The sequence below is a fragment of the Vicugna pacos genome, chromosome 13 (assembly GCF_048564905.1).
Source record: "Vicugna pacos chromosome 13, VicPac4, whole genome shotgun sequence".
Taxonomy (NCBI): Eukaryota; Metazoa; Chordata; class Mammalia; order Artiodactyla; family Camelidae; genus Vicugna; species Vicugna pacos.
Genome location: NC_132999.1, coordinates 54,427,201 through 54,446,393, shown reverse-complemented (window position 1 = coordinate 54,446,393; position 19,193 = coordinate 54,427,201). Strand labels below are relative to the sequence as shown.

The following is a 19,193-nucleotide window of genomic DNA, read 5'->3' as shown; positions in this document are numbered from 1 at the left end:
CCTCCACGCACGCTCGTTCGCCACGCCTCCAGGGGCCGTCCCTCAAGTGAGCGGCGCAAGAGGCGGAGCCGCGTGGCTCCGGGGCGGGGCGGAGCGGGGCTTCGGGTCAGCTGACTCAGACCCGAGGGACAGAACTCAGAAGCCGGGCGGTGCGGCGGATCTTGAGGTGGTGAGCGGAATATGAGGCTGGGGGCTGCGAGTCGGGACCCTAGACCTTCCCTACTACATCTTTCCCACCCTCTCCCCCAGCCCCTGGACCATCCTGGGGCTCCTGTCCCCTCTTTGGGGCATGAGATCCTGGAGCGAGGCTGTGGGCTGCGATTGGGGAGGCCTTGGGGGCCCACGTCCCCCTCTTCAGGGGTGACCAGCATGGCCTCTTGGATCGGCCTGGCCAAAGGTTGGGGTCTGGATTTCCTTTTCAGCTCCTGGTCTTGGCCGACAGGCCCCTTCACTTCTGACGGCTTTGTTTTCCCCAGGGCAGGCCAGGGGAGGGGGGCCTCGCGGCAAATGAGCATTAATCCCTGCGGCTGCCCTGTCATTATCCCCGCCAAACAGGCTGCCCGTGCTGGGCTGCGTCACTCAGAGGGAGTTGAGACCGAGGAGCTGGAGGACCGCCGCCCCAAGCCGGGACGCTCCTCCCCTCAGGTACTCCCCAGGTCTGCAGGGAGCCTAGATTGTCTCCTCCCACCACACGCCTAGGACAGGCTTCCAAGTGTGTAAGTGGGGAGTCTGCGTTTGGAAGTGTGACGGCTGGCGCAGTCTTGTCTATTCAACGCGTACTGAAGCCTGCTGTTTGCCAGGGTCCCTGTAGGGGAGGGGGGAGAGCTACAGCCAGAACAGAATAATAGCCATCCCTGACTATTACCGCTGAGTGTTTCACCTGTGCCATGCACCATTCTAATCACTTGGCCTGGATTATCTCATTTAACTCTGCCATTAGCCTAGGGGGTGGATACTTGCATTACGCCCCCCCCCCATTTTACAGATTGGAACTCTGAGGCTCAATCACTTGCCCAAGAGTTCTATATTAGTAGGCATCAGAGAGGTCAGTTCCAGGGTACTTTCTCCTCATCCCTAGGCCATCCAAGCTCCCAATTAGGTCTTCCTTCCTTTCTTACTTTCTCTCTCTCCTTTCTTTCCTTTCTTCCTTCTTTCCTTCCTTTTTCTCTCCCCTCCCTGCCCCATCTCTCTGTCTGTCTTTCACTAATTTTCTTAACCTTTACTGTGCAGCTGGTGTGTCTAGGCCCTAAGAATAAGTTTACAACTAGGCTGAAGGGAGGGGAGTGGGCTTAGATGTGAAGGTCGCTGAAGAGAGTGATGAGCGTTCTTCGGGCATACGGACCAGGGTGGGGGAAGAGATGACAAGTTTTGTCCAGTCAGCTCCTGCAAGACCCCCTCTTTGAGAAGGCAGTGGAACACAGGGTCTTAGTATCTTTACCACACCCTCCGGCGGGGAGAGAACATGCCTAGGGGAAGAGATGGCATATACAGAAGTCTGCAGGCCTGAGGATGACTGAAGATTCAGAGGGAGGAGCTGGAGAAGAGGTAGGGAGGTCAGTTCTTGGAGTACCCTGGGGCCCTGTCTCAAGGAATTTGGACTTATCTGATAGATAAGGATGGCCACTTGAGCAGCTTCAGTGGGAAGCCTCTCCCTGACTCAGCTTGGGATGTGGAAGAGGAGCTTGCCTGTGGCAGGAGATGCCTTTCCCAGTGCTGCCTTTCTTAAAGTCTGGCCACATGCACCAGCATCCCCTGAGGGAGCTTCTTCAACCCGAGGTCCCTGAGCCCCAGCCCAGACTCACTGATCCTGAATTTCAAACATGTGCCCTCCCTGAGTCCAAGGCCCCCCTGCTGTGGTCCTTGTCAGAGGTACAGAGCTGATCAACCTTTGTTGCAACCCTGGACATCCATTTACTCGATGCTATTGGACCAGGAGGTGGGCCCATTCTCAGAAGCCAGAATCTATAGGTGACAGGCTCCATGCACAGTGGCCCTCAGAGGAAAGCCCCTTCTGTTCGGGGTGCAGGTGTGTCTCAGAGTGTCCTGAGCCCGGAGCTGTACAAGGCGCTCTGGGCATGGACAGGGGACCACCTACCCAGTGCCCTGGGCCCTGTGAGCCAAGGTACATCCCTCAACCCCCTTCCCCCTCATTGTGCATGTGTCCACCTTATTTCTTCCCTAATTGGGGTGAAAAGAGGGAGTGAGAATGGCCTCAGGGTAGTTGAGGTACTGGATTCTCCTTCTCAAAACAGTCACTACCATTACGTCAAACACCCGGCTAAGAGATTTATGTGTATTTCATCTGTACCACAACCCCGAGGAGTAAGTGTCATTATCCTCATTTTATAGACAGACTCAGACGGTTACTTGCGCAAGGCCACTCAACCTTATCTGTAAAATGAGGACAGTGTTCCCCTCACAGAGAAGTTACGAGGGTGGCAAAGGACTTGATTTGCCATGCCTTTGGCACTGCAGAGGCACAGTGCCTACCTGGACTGGATGTTAACCTGGGGTGGCCTTGCAGGTGCTGGTGGCAGGACATCAGGTAAACGGCTCCGGCATCAGCTGTGCCGAAGGTCAAGGTGGGTCACCAAGGGACAGGAAGAGGCTTTCAGCCACACTTGCGGGGCCCTGGAGGTACTGCTGTGAACTGGGCAGGCGGTGACCTCGGATACCCTTGCGCCCAGCTCTGGGCTCCCTGGCGAGTCACACTAGGGCTGAGAGCCTCGAGCTTCCTGAGAAAAGAAGCTGACTCGCTTCCTTTCCCTTCCGATACCCCCACATTGTTGTGACCTCAGCAGTTCCAAAGGTCTGGCCGGGATGTCTTTGCCCATTCAGATCACTGTACCGTAGTCTGAGTGGCTTAGAAACAAACATTAATTTCTCCCAGTTCTGGAGGCTGGGAAGTCCAAGATCAGGGTGCTGGGAGATTTGTTGTTGGTGAGGATCCACTTCCAAGATCATAGGTGGCTGTCTTCTCACTGTGTCCTCACCTGGCAGAAGGGGCGAGGGGTCTCTCTGAGGTCTGTTTATAAGGGCGCTAATCCCATTCATGAGGGCTTTGCCCTCGTGACCTAATTACTCCCCAAAGGCCCCAGCTCAAAATCACATCACATTGCACGTTATTTCAACATATGAATTTGGAGGCAGGCAGTGGGGGTGGGACATAACATTCGGTCTCTAGCTTTCAGTTATAGGACGTTGCTTTATGAGAATCCTGGGTCTTTTGACACACTCAGGAACTGGAGGTGGCTGGAGAGAGCCTCACCCCGGATAAGGAAAGCCCTTCTGAGCGCAGTGAAAAGGGGAAGCGTGCCTCTGGCTGCACGAGTTGCTGGGCTGCTGCTCCAGACCACGGGAGGATTCCGCCGCGCCCAGGGACAGAAGTGCTGGGGGCAGCATGGCATGGTGGCTATGAGCAGGGGTTTGGATCCCAGTCCTGGCTTTGACTCTTGGCCCTACCACTTCCTGCCTGGATGGTCCTGGCGAGTCACTTTCCCGGGTCCCCATGGCTGTATCAGCAGCCCCCACTTCAGAGTTGATGTGTGGCAAAAATGCAGAAGGGCCTGTGAGGTGCTTAGCACAGAGCTGCTCAAGAGCTCAGGGCTGTGATGATTCTCCAGCAGCCCCACTTTCTCTTCCTCCTCTGGGAGTGTCACGTGGGCAGTGACTGCTCTAGTCACTGTTCAGGGTGCCCAGACACCAGGAGGGGACTTCCCTGCCTGCCCCTGCAAGCAGCCAGTTCCTAGCTTTGTCAGTGGTGAGAATGGGGAGGTGGCTCTGGATGCCTTGCTGGAAGGCGTCCCACACACAAGAGATGCTGAGAGAATACAGCTGAAACACGCCGAACTTCAGTCCCACCACCTGTGCAACCCGGGAGCTCCCTGGTCCTTCTCTGTTTGCCTCATTTGACCAATGTTGGGGGACAACTGTACTTTATATTTTAAGGTTATACTCCATTTATAGTTATTATAAAATACTTTGCTATATTCCCCGTGTTGTACAATATATCCCTGTAGCTTATTTTATACCTAATAGTTTGTGCCTCTTAGCCCCCCCCCATTTTGCCCCTCCTCCCTTCTCTCGCCTTACTGGTAACCTCTAGTTTGTTCTCTTTGTCTGTGAGTCTGCTTCTTTTTGTTATAATTGCTAGTTTGTTGTAATTTTTTAGATTCCACATATAAGTGATAGCATACAGTGTTTCTTTCTCTGTCTGACTTATTTCACTTAGTGTAATGCCTTCTGAGTCCATTCATGTTGCTGCAAATGGCAAAACTCCATCCTTTTTATGGCTGAGTAGTATTCCATTGTGTGTGTGTGTGTGTGTGTGTGTGTGTGTGTGTACACTACATCTTCTTTACCCATTTATCTGGGACAACTGTACTTAAAATGAGATAATGTAATTAGTGGGCCTGGTCTCAGCAGACCCTCACAGTGTAATTTACAAGAAGAATTAAGAGTTACAGACATTCAAGAGTTGTAACAGAGGTGACACTGTCTGAGGGCTCAGTTCTCTACGCCATATTTATGAACTCATTTAATCCTCACAACTGTGTGGAGGAGGCACTGTTGTCGTCCCCATCTTGCAGACGAGGAAACTGAGGCACAGTGAGGCTGAGTCTCTTGCCCGAAGTCACAGCGTTAGCACATCGAGCTGGGATTTGAATGCTCTTGTCCCTGAGCACAGAGCCAGTGCTCCCCGCACGTGTGGTTGCTTTGACCTCAGTGCGTGAGGTTGATTGTGTCCTCTGTCTGGCTCAGGGGCTCGGCCGGTGCCGGGTGGTAAGGCTGAGATGGGCTTAGGTTGGCCGGACCAGGACTCGGACCCGGATCTCCCCAAACTGAAGGCCCCCTCTTTTTCCCTGTAGAGCCCTCGCCGGCCTCAGCACACCGGTACCCTCTCTCCCTCCCTCCCTTCCTCTGCAACTATGGTCTGGAAGAAACTGGGCTCTGGCAACTTCTCCAACTGCCCCAACGGCTCCCGCCAGTGGATATGGGACGTGTTTGGCGAGTGTGCCCAGGACGGCTGGGACGAGGCCAGCGTGGGCCTGGGCTTGATCTCCATTCTCTGCTTCGCTGCATCCACCTTCCCGTGAGTAGCATCAGGGTGGTGGGACCAGGCTGGGTTGCACGGCTGGGGCAGTGAGGGGCTGAGCAGAGTTGGGGTTGCCTGGCTGCCCTCGGGCCTCTCCAGACTCAAGGCCAAGTGTGCTCCCCCCTCCACCCCGACTCACTGACTTTCAGCCCCTCCGAAGGGCCCTACACTGAACCCCACTCTAGGCCCTGCCTTGTGCTGGGCCTTGGGGACACAGAGATAATAGTACTAACACCTGCTACTGTTCACTGAGTGCCCGCTGTGTCCTAGCTCATTTCTAAGCACTTGACATGTTTGTACCCTGTTTAATCCTCATAACCACCCTGTGAAATAGATACAGTCTCCATCCCTACTTTACAAGAAAATGGAAACCCAGAGAGATTAAGTGACTTGCTCTGGATTTCACAGCTAGTAAGATAAAAGGCAGAGGAAGGGGTGGGCTGGGAAGCAGCAAACGAGGCCTCTGTCCTGTGACAGTCTGGTGGCGGACAGGCAGTGATTACAAAACAGCGTGGCCACTGCTGTGATTAGGGACTGAGGACACACCGTGAGTCCCTTGAGTGCTCTGCACCTCAGTGTCCTCATCTGTAAAATGGGAATATTGTTCACTACCTCACAAGGTTGGTGCTATAAGGACAGCCGTTACACACTGTATGCTCAGTCCCATGGCTGGGCAGAGGGTGTGAGAGTTAGGGGGCAGGGAGAGGCGAGGTCAAAGAGGTCATCAGGGGCCTTGTAACATAAGGACACGCTCCACTGTTAGATTTTGTGCTCTTTATCCTGAGGGAGAAAGATAATGGTTTAATTGAGAGAGAGTTCATATACAATAGAATCAGCCATTTCAGCATCCAAGTCCAGGGTTTTAGTATATCCAGAGTTGTGAAGCCATCGCCACAATCAGTTTTAGAGCATTTTCTTCACCCAGAAAAGAAACCCAGAAAGAAATGAGTCATTCCTCATTTCCCTCTAAATCTCCCAACCCCTGCCACCAATCTGCTTTCTGTGTGTAGATTTGAATATTCTGGGCATTTCATGTAACTGGATCAGACAGCACGTGGCCTTCTGTGACTGGCTTCTTGCCCTGAACATAACATCTCCCAGGTTCACCCACGTTGTGTGTAGCGCGTGTGTGTCTGTACGTCATTCCTTTTTAAGTCTGATACTAGTCCATGGTATGTGTGTACCACATTTTGTTTATTCATTCATCCACTGCTGGACATCGGGGTGGTTTCTACCTTTTGGCCCGTATGATTAAGGCTGCTCTGTACAGGTATTTGTGGGAGCATGTGTTTACTCCTCTTGGATGTAGATCTAAGGAGTAGAATTTCCAGGTCACATGGTAACTCTATGTTTAATCTTCTGAGGAACTGCCAGACTGTCTTCCAAAACATTTTCACCATTGTATATTCCCCTCAGCAGTGTATGACGGTTCCAGTTTCTCTGAATCGCCATCAACACCTGCTGTTTTCTATCTTTTTCATTCTAGTCATCCCACAGGGAGTGAAGTGCTATCTCATTGTAGTTCTGGTTAGTATTTCCCCGATGGCTGGTGGTATTAAGTAGTTCTTCATGTGCTTGTTGGCCAACTTATATTTTCTTTGGGAAAAGGTCTATTTAGATTCTTCACCCATTTTTCTTTTCTTTTTTTTTTTAATTGAAGTATAGTCGGTTTACAATGTTGTGTTAATTTCTGGTGTACAGCATAGTGATTCAGTTATACAAATATATATATTTCTTTTCATACACCATAGATAGTTTTTTCATTATAGGCTATTGCAAGGTATTGAATACAGTTCTCTGTGTTCTACAGTAGGGTCTTGCAGTTTATCTGTTTTATATAGTGTAGTTAGTATCTGCAAATCCTGAACTCCCAATTTATCCCTCCACCCCCGCCTTTCCCTCCTGGGAACCACAAGTCTGTTTTCTATGTCTGCGAGATTGTTTCCGTTTTGTAAATAAGTTCATTTGTCTCATTTTTTTTTAGATTCCACATAAAAGTAGAATTTTTTTTTAATGGAGGTACTGGGGATTGAACCCAGGACCTCATGCATGCTAAGCACGCACTCTGCCTCTGAGCGATGCCCTTCCCCTGTACTAGATACAGCACCCTCATCTGATACATGATTTGCAAGTATTTTCTCCCATCCTGTGGGTTGTCTTTTCAGTTTCTTGAAGGTGTCATTTGAAGCACAAAAATTCAAAAATTTAATGGTGTCCAGTTTATGTTTTTTTTGTTGTTGTTGTTTGTGCTTTTGATGTTGTATGTATGTTGTATTAAGAAGTAATAGCTTAATCTGGCTAACAAAGAATCACCTTTATCTTTTCTTCTAAGAGTTTTGTGTAGACTTATCCAATTCTGACACCAATTGTGATGTGTGTTTGTTCCCACAATACCAAGCAATCAGCTCAATTCTTACGTAATCCGACTGAAGACAGCATCAGATCCCACAGGTTAAGGGCCCCATCCTACAAGACCGCTCCCTCCTTCCCACTTCAGATGCCAGTCACAAGTCCAGGTTGTCACCTGTGCTTCTGGCCTCTGGCTATAGATTTAGAGGTTCCCACGACCCCTCCTTAGCTTCGTCGACTAGTTTGCTAGAACGGCTCACAGAATTCTGAGAAACGATTTTTCTGGAGGCTTCATACACAGGTATGATACCTCTGATCACGTGGTTGGTTCCCATGGCAACCACTCCCGATCCTCAGGAGACCTAAGGGCTTTCCAGAAGTCACCTCATCAGCAGTACAGAAGACACCTTCCTTCCCTTCCACCCTTAGGGCATTCCACCCGCTTTAGGCGCTCTCTGCAGGTAACGGGGAAGACCAAACATATACATGTCTTACTGTATAATCACAGTATCACAAATTAGCTCTTACATTTAGAGCTTTGATCTAGCTTGGGTTATATTTTGTATACAGTGTGAAGTAGGGATCCAACCTCATTCTTTAGCATGCAGTTCCCAGTTGTCCCAGTACCATATGTTAAAAGCCTGTCCTTATCCCATTGACTTGTCCTAGCATGTGTTGAGGGCTGAACATTTTTACCACCTCAGCTTGTCCCAGTTGCCATACAAGAAGTGACAGAAGTAAGCAGAACCGACGCCATACTTGCCTCTGCAGAGCTTCCATTCTGCCACCCACTAAAGATAACCTGGGAGCCACAGGGTAGGACGACTGGAGGCACAAGGACAGAGGCTGGAGGCAGGGAGGCTGCCTTGGAGGCTGTGTAAGGTATCCAGCAAGCAATGATGGGGTTGGCATAGGTGGCCCTTAGGAGGCAAACTGGACTGGCCTAGGTGACTGGTGGAGGCCGAGGCAGGGCGACTCCCTGTCCTGAGGTGAGAGCTTCCCCAGAACTATGAAGAGCTGGCCGAGGCTTCCCCTTTCCGCCTGGTGTAATCTTGGCCCTGCCTGGGCCTGGCCGATTAACTGGGGAGGTGGGTCAGCGGCCTGGGAGAGAGCCCCAGCCACCTTCGTGCTTCTCCTTAGGACTCGGCCTTCCCTGAGTGTGACAGAATCACTTTCCTGTGATTTATGGAAACACATCAAGTCACAGTTTCTTAGAAGAGGCTTTCCTAAGGGCCACAAGTTCAACCTAAAGGGCCTTCTCCATGCCAGGCCTGTGCAGGGCTCAGGAAGCTTGAGTCCAGGAGGAACTGGCAGATGCTGGAAGAGCGCCCATCAGGGAAGGCCCTGAGGAGGAACTGACATTTCCTGAAGGATGTAGCGGAGGGAGTGGGCGGGCCATCTGCCCATGAAGAGTTTGGAGGAAGGGAAAGCAGTCCTGGTGGAGGGACGTGCAGAGGGACGGGGGGCCTTATCAGGACGTGCTCAGGAGGGTATTGGTCCTTATTGAAGAGCAGTGGAGGGCTCTGACAGATTTGGGCAAGATTGGGGTTTTAGATCCTTGAGAACTTAGACAGAAACGAGGGGAACAGGCTTGGGTAGGAACTGGAGAGGCCTGGAGGTGGGTAGGGGTGGGGCTCGGTAGGCGACAGAGGAGAAATGGTGGCTGTGGGAAGACCAGAGACCTGTTCAGCTTTCCTAGTTTCTGTCTTGGGTGATGGGTGGGCTGCGGTGCTATTTAGTTACCTTTTACTGATTTAAATACATGCAAATGATTAAAAAGAACTATCAGCAGCAAAGGGAAGTTGTGGAGCAGCTCAGAGCAGGACTGGAGCCTCAGAGTCTGGATGTGAATCCTGGTTCCATGACTTTTCAGTCCTCAAAGAGGGGATTGGAAGGAAAGGGACTTGACCCCATGGCTTCTGTAACGTGAGCTCCAGGAGGCATAGCCCCGCCCTTCTCTGGTGCCCCTTGCCTATAACAGGCTGTGGTCTGGCCCATCTGATCATCAGCCATCCCTGGAGATAAGGCAGAGCCCAGGCCATATCACTGTCACCATCCTTCTGTCAAACCCATCAGCCCCTCCACAGAAGAGAGAATCCAGGGTCCCTGTGAAATGGTTCTCAGGGCCTGAGACAAGACGTTGGGACCCTATAAAAACCTCAGGGCCCCACCTAGAGCCCCTGGGTGCTCTGGGTGAGAATCTGTATCACTCTATGGATCTCTCTGGAAAGATGCACGTCCCATCAAGGTGCCGGGTTGGAAGGGATTCCCCAGTGAAAACCCTCTAAGGGCAAAGAAAGGCTCATGAGAATCCTGCGTGTAGGAAGGGTTGGTTCCAGGCGACCTCTGTGCAGCCCCTGCCCCGCAGTCCTCTCGTCCAGGGTTATTCCCACATTTACCCTCCAAGCGGTGTCACAGCCCTTGGCCCCTGAGCACACATCTCCCTCCTCTGCCACAGCCAGTATATCAAGGCCTGCAAGACGGGCAACATGGACCAGGCCCTGTCCCTGTGGTTCCTCCTGGGCTGGATCGGTGGAGACTCCTGCAATCTCATTGGCTCCTTCCTGGCTGACCAGCTGCCCCTGCAGGTGGGCTGATCCCTGGGTGGGGTGGGCGGCCAAGAACCGCCATGGCAGGGGTGTCTTTCCATCCTGCAAGGGCCCCACACTGTGGAGAGAGCTCCCTGCCTCTGTGTGACATTGGGCTGCCCACTGCCCTTCTGTGGGCCTCAGTTTCCCCATCTGCAGAATGAGCATGTCAATCCAGAGGGTCACTGGGGTCTTGGACCTCGGAGGTGCTAAGGTCCTGACTCAGCTTTCGGGACATGGGGTCCTGGAGGAGGAACGTTCTCCCGTGGGAGGCCCGGGTGCGGTCGCTCTGCAGCCGGGCGGGGCCGGGAGGCAGAGTCAGGAACCTGTTGTGTCCCCAGGCGGGAGTGCAGAGCCTTAATTGCCCCTGTATCCAGTGAGACATGAGCCACCCCTTACCCTCTGAGCCCTTTTTTGACCCACCCATAATGCCCACCACTGTTTCCTCATCTGCTTGGGCTGGTGCCCCTCCAGGCCCTGGCCTCCAATGTCTGGTTCTGCCAGGGAGGAATTATGACCCCCTCCTTTCCAGACATGGAAACAGAAGTTTCCAGAGGTGAAGCCGCTTGTTCAGGGTCACCAGGCTGGGGTGGGGGCCCCGGTGCTGGGCCGCGGTCCCCGCGGCCTGGGCCTGCCGCCAGCGCCCTGCGCCCCCCGCGTCTCTTGCAGACCTACACAGCCATGTATTATGTCCTGGCCGACCTGCTGATGCTGTCCCTGTACTTCCATTACAAGTTCAAGAAACGCCCCTCTCAGTGTGAGTACATTGGTCCTTCTGTGTTCAGGCACTTTGGGGCAGTCAGGAGGCCTGGGAGCTTGAGAGGAAGCAGGTTTCCCATTGTTGGTGATAACCCAAACCTCGGAAAGGCCTTATCTGAAAGCCTGAGCCCTGATCGGCTGATCAGCCAAGATAGAGGGTGATGAGCAGATCTGGGCGGGACCACAGGGTGCCCTTCACTGAGGTTCTCAGTCACTGAACACGCTGCAGCTGCTTCTCTGTGCTGGGGAAACAAGGACAAGGCACACAGGCCATCTCTGCCCTTCAGATTTCAGAAGGGGTCAGAGCCAGGGCTGCACAGGAAACCCCAGCACATGGGGTTGGGTCTGTCTTCATTAGCATTTCCATGCCTGATAACCACCCTCCTGCTCCCACTGCCCCCATCAGTTCACCTTTACAACTCTGGAAGATGGGTACTGTGGTTATACCCATTTTACAGATGAGGAATGAAAGCTCAGAGACATTGGGTCACTTGCCCAAAGTCACACAGCCACTGAGGACTCAAAGCCCAGTCTGTCTGCTGCCACTTGGATGCCTAACCTCAGCTTCCCTCCTGCCTTGTGTACAGGGTCTGCCCCCATCAATTCTGTGCTCTTGTTCATCTTGGGGGTGGCTTGTGCCACCCCACTGCTGAGCAGCACCAGCTCTGTGGCTGCCCCGAGAGAGGTCTTCCGGGGACGGACGCTCCTGTCCGTGGAACCGGGCAATAAGGTGAGGTGTGGGTACGTGGTGGTAGAGTGGGGGTGCGGGTCCGGCTTGTCCTGAAGGCCCTCCCCTGTACAGCCACGGGAGCGACGGAACTGCCCTCTAGGAGGGAGCTCGGGGCTCTCACCCTGCACCCCGGCCCCTCCTGGGCACTGAGCATCCTGTTCTGCCCTCTCAGCCCTTCACAAAGCAAGAGGTCATCGGCTTTGTCATCGGCTCCATCTCCAGCATGCTGTACCTGTTCTCCCGGCTGCCTCAGATCCGCACCAACGTGAGCCGTGGGCAGGGGCAGTGGGCTGGCCGCTCGGGCCCCTGGGTTAAGGAGTAGCACGTGGGCACAGAAGGTCTTGTCCACACCCACTGTTGGCTTGCGCAGCTTAATCCGGTTCTCCAAGCCTCAGTTTCTGCCTCTGGAAATGGGATGCCTGCCATCCAGGGATACATTTGACACATGTGTCCCAAGGAGGTAGGAGGTCAGGTGAGAGCAAGGGGCTGAGAGTAGAGGTGAAGGTGCGGGGTCAGGGATGGGCGTGGGGCAGGGAGAGGGCACCTCGGGGCCGGCAGGGTGGTGCAGCCATGGTCTTCTACCCACCTGGGTAGGATAGGGCAGGGGGCCCTGGAGAGGGTGTTGGAGTGAAGATGAGGAGTCAGGCCCTGGAAGGGGCTGGTCTGGGCGCCTGGCCCATGGCAGACACCGGTCACACTGTGAAATTGGCCCAGAGCATGTGCAGTGTGACAGGGCAGATGGACACGTGGACAGTTACAGTCCAGAGAGCCGAGAGCCCCGTGTGAGCTCTCTAACCCCCACCCTCTCTAGTTCCTTCGGAAGTCGACCCAGGGGATCTCCTACTCGCTGTTCGCCCTGGTGATGCTGGGGAACACGCTGTACGGGCTGAGCGTGCTGCTCAAGAACCCCGAGGTGGGCCAGAGCGAGGGCAGCTACCTGCTGCACCACCTGCCCTGGCTCGTGGGCAGCCTGGGCGTCCTGCTGCTCGACACCGTCGTATCCTTCATGGCACGAGGGCTGGTGGGGCCAGCATGGTTGCGGCAGCCTCTGCCTGCACATAGCTTCAGCATCTGGCCATCCTTCCATCCACCCATAAAGAGTCAAACCTCCTGTGTGCTGGGCACCCTGCTAGGCACCAAAGCAAGTAGTGAGCAACAACAAAATGACCCTTGCCTTTGGAAGCTCACAGCTCATTGGGAGGCTGAGCAGACACACGTAATCATAATTACTTCACAGGGATCCACCAACTGCCGCAGAGAAAAACTGCAAGTGTAGGTGAACCGGGGGCTGTCCTGGTTTAGAGGCTCAGCAGAGGCCTCCACGGATGCCATTTATTTATTTACTCTTTTTTGGGGAGCGTGGTAATTAGGGTTTTTTATTTTTTTTTATTTATTTTTAATGGAGTTACCAGAGATTGAACCCAGTACCTCATGCATGCTAAGCATGCACTCTACCACTGAGCTATACCCTTCCTCCTACACATGCCATTTAAATTGTACCGTGAAGGAAAAGAAGTTAGGCAAAGCAAGGGAGGGATGTTCCAGACACAGCTTGTGCAAAGGCCCTGGGGAACAGGGCATAAATCAGCCCATGGAGGCCAGAGGAAGGAAAGCTGGAACATGGAGACACACATGAGTTAGAGACAGAAAAACTTGGGCTCAGATCCTGACTCTCCTGCGTCCTAGCTGTGTGACACAGGGCCAACCATTAGCCTCTCTGTGCTTCCATATCTTTGTCCCACTGTCTCACCAAGATAATAGGGCAATTACACAAGATAAAGTCTCAGGAAACACTCAGCGCCCGACCCAGCACACAGTGAGTGCTCAGTGAGTGCTCAGTCTTGGCTGGGTGTCTGAGCAGGGCAATATTTGGATCTCCTTCAGGAGAAAGTAAACATGGCTATAGTTCGACATTTGCTGACTCCCTGTTGGGTGCAAGGAGACATAAAGAAAAGTCAAGTTCTAGCGCCACTTAGTGAACCACTGGGACACTGTAGGGTGGAAGGCAGGCAAGATCCTGGGGCCGGGGTCAGGGAAGGATGCCCGAGGGAGGAAGACCCCGGTGCTGGACTTGGTGGATGAATGGGGTTCGGCTGGGGTCGAGGGTTCGGGAGGCGGCGAGAGCAGCAGCTGGGAGGCCGTGGCTGACCTTCCCAACCTGGCAGAGTTGGGGACAGAGGAAGGGAGGAGGGAAGTGGCTTCAGATGGAACCACCGGCCACGCAGGGGCAAGTCTGACCCAGTCTGCTCTGTTCGGCCTTGACATCGACCCGTCCAGATCTCCATACAGTTCCTGCTGTACCGGGATGTGGCCACCTCCTCAGAGCGCCAGTCACTCCTCCCCAGCTGACCAGGACCCAGGCCCAGCCCAGGATGACAGGGACCTCCAGATGCCACACTCAGGAAGGGAGAAGTCTGGGCAGTGATGGTGCCCTTGGACTGAGCTGTGGAGGAAGCCAGGGGGCCTAGAAGTCCAGCCCAGCCCCTCCCCGCAACACCTCCGAAAGCTTGGAGCTGCCTCTTCGAGAAGCCCTGACTGATTGCCTCTTCCTGGAGCAGGACGACCCTCTCTGGGGACTCGCCTCTCAGGGTCTGAGCATCTGTCCCTGGGAGCCTAATGCAGGGGCTGCCGCCGAGACCTCGCCTCTCGGGGGACAGAACGGCCGCCCCTTGGCTCACCTACCTCACTCTGCCCGCTCAGCCCCGGGGAGGGCCCCGCTCCGCCTGGTGCGGCCAGGACTGTCCTAGTAAATGCCTGTTCTCGTCCCTTCCCTGGGGTGCCGGCGGGGTCCGGGCTGCTCTGGGAACAGTGTTGGATGGGGAAGGGGTCCTTCCTACAGGTCCAGGGTGTGGGGGAGCCAAGCAGGAAGGGGCTGGGATGGCTGGCTGCCTCTGCCTGGCCTCTCGGGCCCCTGGTTTCTTCAACCTGCTTCTGTGTGACAGGCTCCACACCTGGCAGTGGGGACACAGCAGCGAGAATGACACTCCAACAGGGTCCCTGCACCACGGCGTTCAGCATGAAGCAGAACAGTTAAGGTTCCGATCTTGGTTCTGCATCTTAGCTTTTCTGTGCCTCTGTTACTCATCTGTGCAATGGGTTAACAGTGTTGCTGCTTCATACGTTCTTCTGAGGATTGAATAAAATGGTGTCATTACGGAGGTTAGCCCCAAAGTCTGGCATGCAGTAAGAGCTCAATGAAGGTTAGCTCTGATAATTTTTAGTTGGAGGAGAGGGACAACCAGCTCTCCCTAGAGACCAGGGAGGCCTTCCTGGAGGAGGTAACATGGTAGAAGGAGCAGAGGGTAACCAATGAGAGTGTTGCAGGTGGGAAGGCTGGAGAGGAGGGCTGGGCTTAGCCCCAAGCTCTAGCTCCTGTGCCCTGACCTCCGTTTGTCTCCTAGACCCCGTCTGGAGTTCATTTTCTTCTTGGCCACAACCCCGTGGGTGGCCAGGACAGGAGGGCCAGCTCCCCTCCATGCTGACCTGTTCCTGCCCCCACACACCCCGCCCCAGGCCCAACGGGTCCCACGAGCCATCAGGGTGGGTGGTGCCGGGTGCTGGTGAAGGCTGAGCCTCAGCGTGAACTTCTTTTAGAATCTTCTCTCCCAGCCCCAGAGAAAGGAGCCTGGCCACGGGGCTGCAGCCTCTGCCACAAGGGGGCGCCATGGCCCAGTTTGAGGTCACAAATATTTGCCAAACTCAGCCCGTCTGTCCACCCTGGACCACAATATGCTGGGCGTCTGGGATGGGGAGACGGTTTCTGGGCTCTCATGGGAAGGACTCTGACCAGAAGGTACAAAGTGCTGTAGGAATGAGCACTCAACCAGGGAAGGCTTCATGGAGGAGTGCTCCTGGAGCCCAATCTTGAGGGAGAGGGAAGGGCATCTGGGAAAGGGAAGGGTGTGCCAAGGTCCAGAGGTGGGAGTCAGGGCTGCTTCCAAGGTGGGGCTGATGTGAGGACAAGGTGGCGGGGGCGGGGCCAGCGCTCACAGCAGGTGACAGGGTTTGGTTGGAGGAGGAGGAGGAGGGAATTGGGGTCTGGGGAGACCCAGGCCTGCAGAGCCCTGCGTGTCACCTGGCATGCAGCTGACATTTATTGAGCACTTGCTGTGTGCAGGGATGGGCTGTGCCCTCATTTGGTCCTCACCATCCCCTCTGCGGTAGGCACACTCATTGTGGCCACTATACAGGTGGGAAATCAGACTCTGAGGAATTAGGCCACTTGCCCAAAGCCCCCCAGCTAGGAGTGGCAGATGTTGGATGCATATCGGGTCCCTCAACTACAGGGCCGTGGCAGGGCTGGCAGGGCTCGGGGGCCCTCCAAGTCTCCTCCCTGCCTCCACCCTTGGCTGCAGTCCTGGACTTCAGGCCGGGTGCCATCTAGCCTCACCCTTGCCTTTAGGGACAGCCCAGGCTCCCTTCCCGCTGTCCTGAGCAGCCCCTCCCACGAGCCTCTGGCCTTGTCCCAGTGGATGGTACCCTGGGGGCCCAGGCTCGTGCTGGCTCCGGCCCGGGCCTGGTTCAGAACCAGATTCTGGCTCCACCCGGGGCTATGACCTGGCTCAGTGCCCACCCAGCCTGAAGACCTGGGGGCTTGGCCTGGCAGCATGAATCCAAGCGCGGGCCTGAGCTGGAGCTGGGTGGGGAAGAATGAGGTATCACAGCCCCGGCCCGGGGGATCCCTCATCTGGTGGGGGTGACATAATCCTTCTGGAGAATGCCCAGTCTGTGGGGTGATCGCTCTTGTTCACGGGCACCACCCAGTCTGCTGAGAGCTGTGGATCCTTCCTCCTTGGGAAGCCCCCAGTCTGATGGGGGAAGCATGGCCCATGCCCCACGGAGGCCGTCCGATGGAGGACGTCTCTGGCTAAACAAAGCAGGCTTGTGGGCTCGCTGTGCTGGGTAAAGGCTCATCAGTGTGTCCGTCGGTACCGAGATCCTCCCCTGGTTCCTCCCAAAGAACAGAGGTACCCGACAGATCAGTGGGTTCCACTGGCCTGACTGGGCCACGCTCGCCAGCTGGTGGGTCCCTGAGGTGAAGGGTCCCAGGTGGGTGGGTACCTTTCTCCTGCTGGCTGCAGGGAAGGGGTGGATGGGGCCTCACCCCTAGGCATGGCCTGAAGGGGCAAGACACCGTAGCGTGGGCCCAGCCAAGTTCTGCATTTTGGTTTCAGGCCCAGACTTGGCCCAAAAGTGGCTCTGCACTTACCAGTTGCCCTGGTAACTGGTCCAGGAGGGTTTCTCCTGCAGGACACTGACGGGGAGCAGGAGACTGGCCCAGTCACTTCCAAAGATCTCTGCCTTGGTGGCTTACATTTTAGCTATTATTGAGATGCCATCTGTGGAAATGCCTGGGGCTCCCCAGATCCTGGGGCAGGGTCAAGGGGCAGGCAGGTGGCATCTCCTACAAAGAAGGAATGGTCCACAGCCCCACCCTTAACGCCTGGGCCCCGGCCCTCCCACCGAGGGTCCCCTTGGTTACTACGGAACTTGGGATCTTTCGAAGCCATGGTTTGGACATGGCCTTCAGTCCCGGCAGCTGAGGAAGGGGCAAAGCCCCGCTCGCCCGTCTTCACCCACCTTCGGAGGCAGTTGGCTTTCCTCAGAGCAGAAGGGTGGGGCCCTGGGAAACAGCAGGTGCCATGTGACCAAGCACTAACTGATGGGTTAGTGTTAGCATTGCCTTTCACTGTGGACCAACTCGATTCAACTGATACCTGCGTATCAGTCCCCCAGCCTGTGACAACCCTGAGGCGACAGCCACCCACCTGTAGCTCTGCACCCAGCACAGGCAAGGGCTCAGTAAAGACTGTGGTTAGTAAATACTTCCCTACCCCCTCCAGGCAGTAGACATCTTGTTCACCACTGTGTCCCCAGTACACAGTAGGTGCTCAATAAATGTTTGGCAAACGAATGAGTGAACGCTTGAAATACTGTCCCTCAAGGAGCCCTCAATCTAGGGCCAGAAGTGAACGCTTGAAATACTGTCCCTCAAGGAGCCCTCAATCTAGGGCCAGTCAACCCTCCAGGGCTCCTTCATGCGATTTCCTCAGCCTGCTGTCCTGTCTTAGGGACGTTCGGGCCTGCTGGTCCCCAAGGTGCTCACCTTAGTGGGAGCAGAAGGACCAGCAGGGGGTGCCAGGCTACACACACTTCTGCCACTTGCTTCCGGCTGCCCCTCAGAGAAAACCTGGTCTCAGAGCCCGCTATCCCGCGTCTCACCGCCTGACTTCGCACCAGAAACTGAGCAGCGATGGCTCCCGTGCAAGATTCTAGAAGGAAGAGTAAGACCAGGCCTGCAAGTGTCAGTCACCACTCCGGCTTTCGGGTGTTACTTCTGGTCACGTGATTGACTACATCATCAAAAGGGCCTTGTGTTCATGCCAGGCCCTGTCCCACCGCAACCCCATGAGGATGTCACTTCCACTGCACACACGTGGACACAGGCTCTGGGCCCCGTGCCCAGGATCCCCGGGTTGGGGTGAGGATGGGCTCTAGCCTTCCCCTGCCCAGCAGCCGCATCTCCTTCACCTGGTGCTGGAAGGCACCAAGCGCAGGGACCTCTCTGTTTCCCTGTCTACATCTGGGGTACTTCACACTCAACAGAGACATGCCCCATCTGGGAACTTTCTCATCAGATCAAGCAGACAGAAGCTGGGACCAAGGAGACAGGGATCCAGGGACCTCAACCCAGAGGGGCTTAGCCAAGGTGTGGGCCCAACTGCCCGGCCAGACACCCTGGTATCAGCCCAGAAACCAGGACTGCAGGTCTGTGGGGTCCCAGGCATTTCCTTCCATCCCCGAGGGCCGTGCAAGTCTCTGGACACACGGGGACCTGCCTGCGCACAGCAGGTGTTTGCTGAGAAGACACAAGGGGACCGGGAGCAGCCCCCACCTCATCAACCCTGAAGTGAATTCAAGTGGCCCCAGCTCTTCAGAGTGGGGGCACCCGGCAAGGGCCCCTTCCGTCCTCCTCACTCACCATGCAGGCCCCCACTTCCTCTGCTCAACACCGTGCCGAGCCCACACAAGCTTGGGTAGTGAGGCAGTGATAAAGAACACGAGGCCAGGGCTAACTGCGTCCCAGTTTCTTTTTATTTATTTTTTTTTGTTCTTTTTTTCCTTTTTTTTTTAAGTATGGAAGCTCAAGTATAAGATGTAGATTTTTTTAAGCTTTACAAAAAAACAAAATAAAACAAAAAATCCTTTTGCATTCCATAAAAATTGACAGAAAAGCACCTGGCCAGAAGAGCAGGACGGTCCGCAGGTCCCCGCGCCCCGCGCCCCCACCGTGTGGTCTCCGCGGGACAGGGGCCAGGCTGGCGGGACGACGTTGAGGGCCACCTCTCCTTCCTCCCAGAGCTGTCCCCTGTCCCTCCCAACCCAAACCCCAAGCAACTCCCAAACACACGTGGAATCAGATTTCCAGTTTTTCTTCTATCTTTCACACACCACAGTTATTTCATAAAATTTTTTTGTTTTACATTTTTTACACCAATGTAACAAAAAGGTGGGAGGGAAGGAAGGCAGACAGACAGTGTATTTTATGCCTATAAACGAGGGGTGGTGGGGAGACAGGGGGCTGGGGCAAACAAAAAAACACGGTCTCTATGGAAATATCGAGAGTTTTGATAGCAAAATGTGGTGGGAAGTAGGCCTCAGAGACAAGAAG

At 54.7% G+C, this 19,193-nt stretch overlaps 1 protein-coding gene across 8 annotated transcripts; it reads left to right on the top strand.

Annotated features, from left to right (window-relative positions):
- Positions 1 to 65: 65 nt before the first annotated feature.
- On the top strand, positions 66 to 14,684 carry SLC66A1 (solute carrier family 66 member 1). Of its 8 annotated transcripts, none has more exons than XM_072975255.1 (9): positions 123 to 166; positions 556 to 645; positions 4,869 to 5,092; positions 9,903 to 10,032; positions 10,702 to 10,789; positions 11,379 to 11,521; positions 11,694 to 11,786; positions 12,333 to 12,518; positions 13,799 to 14,684. In XM_072975255.1, exons 3-9 carry the CDS (start codon positions 4,929 to 4,931, stop codon positions 13,868 to 13,870), a joined length of 876 nt encoding a protein of 291 aa, XP_072831356.1. In that variant the 5' UTR covers positions 123 to 166; positions 556 to 645; positions 4,869 to 4,928; the 3' UTR covers positions 13,871 to 14,684. The 8 variants fall into 8 exon arrangements, with proteins under 8 accessions (XP_072831359.1, XP_072831354.1, XP_072831358.1 ...); XM_072975254.1 differs by having other exon boundaries at positions 123 to 169; XM_072975258.1 differs by lacking the exon at positions 556 to 645 and having other exon boundaries at positions 66 to 166; positions 9,907 to 10,032.
- Positions 14,685 to 19,193: the final 4,509 nt, after the last annotated feature.

What these genes read in the sequence shown, in the direction of transcription:
- SLC66A1 (XM_072975251.1), top strand. Translation starts at nt 1,510, where the DNA reads ATGACTGAAGATTCAGAGGGAGGAGCTGGAGAAGAG. An exon ending in TTCGCTGCATCCACCTTCCC is followed by an intron (nt 5,093 to 9,902) that starts GTGAGTAGCATC and finishes CCTCTGCCACAG; the next exon opens with CCAGTATATCAAGGCCTGCA. An exon ending in TGCCTCAGATCCGCACCAAC is followed by an intron (nt 11,787 to 12,332) that starts GTGAGCCGTGGG and finishes CACCCTCTCTAG; the next exon opens with TTCCTTCGGAAGTCGACCCA.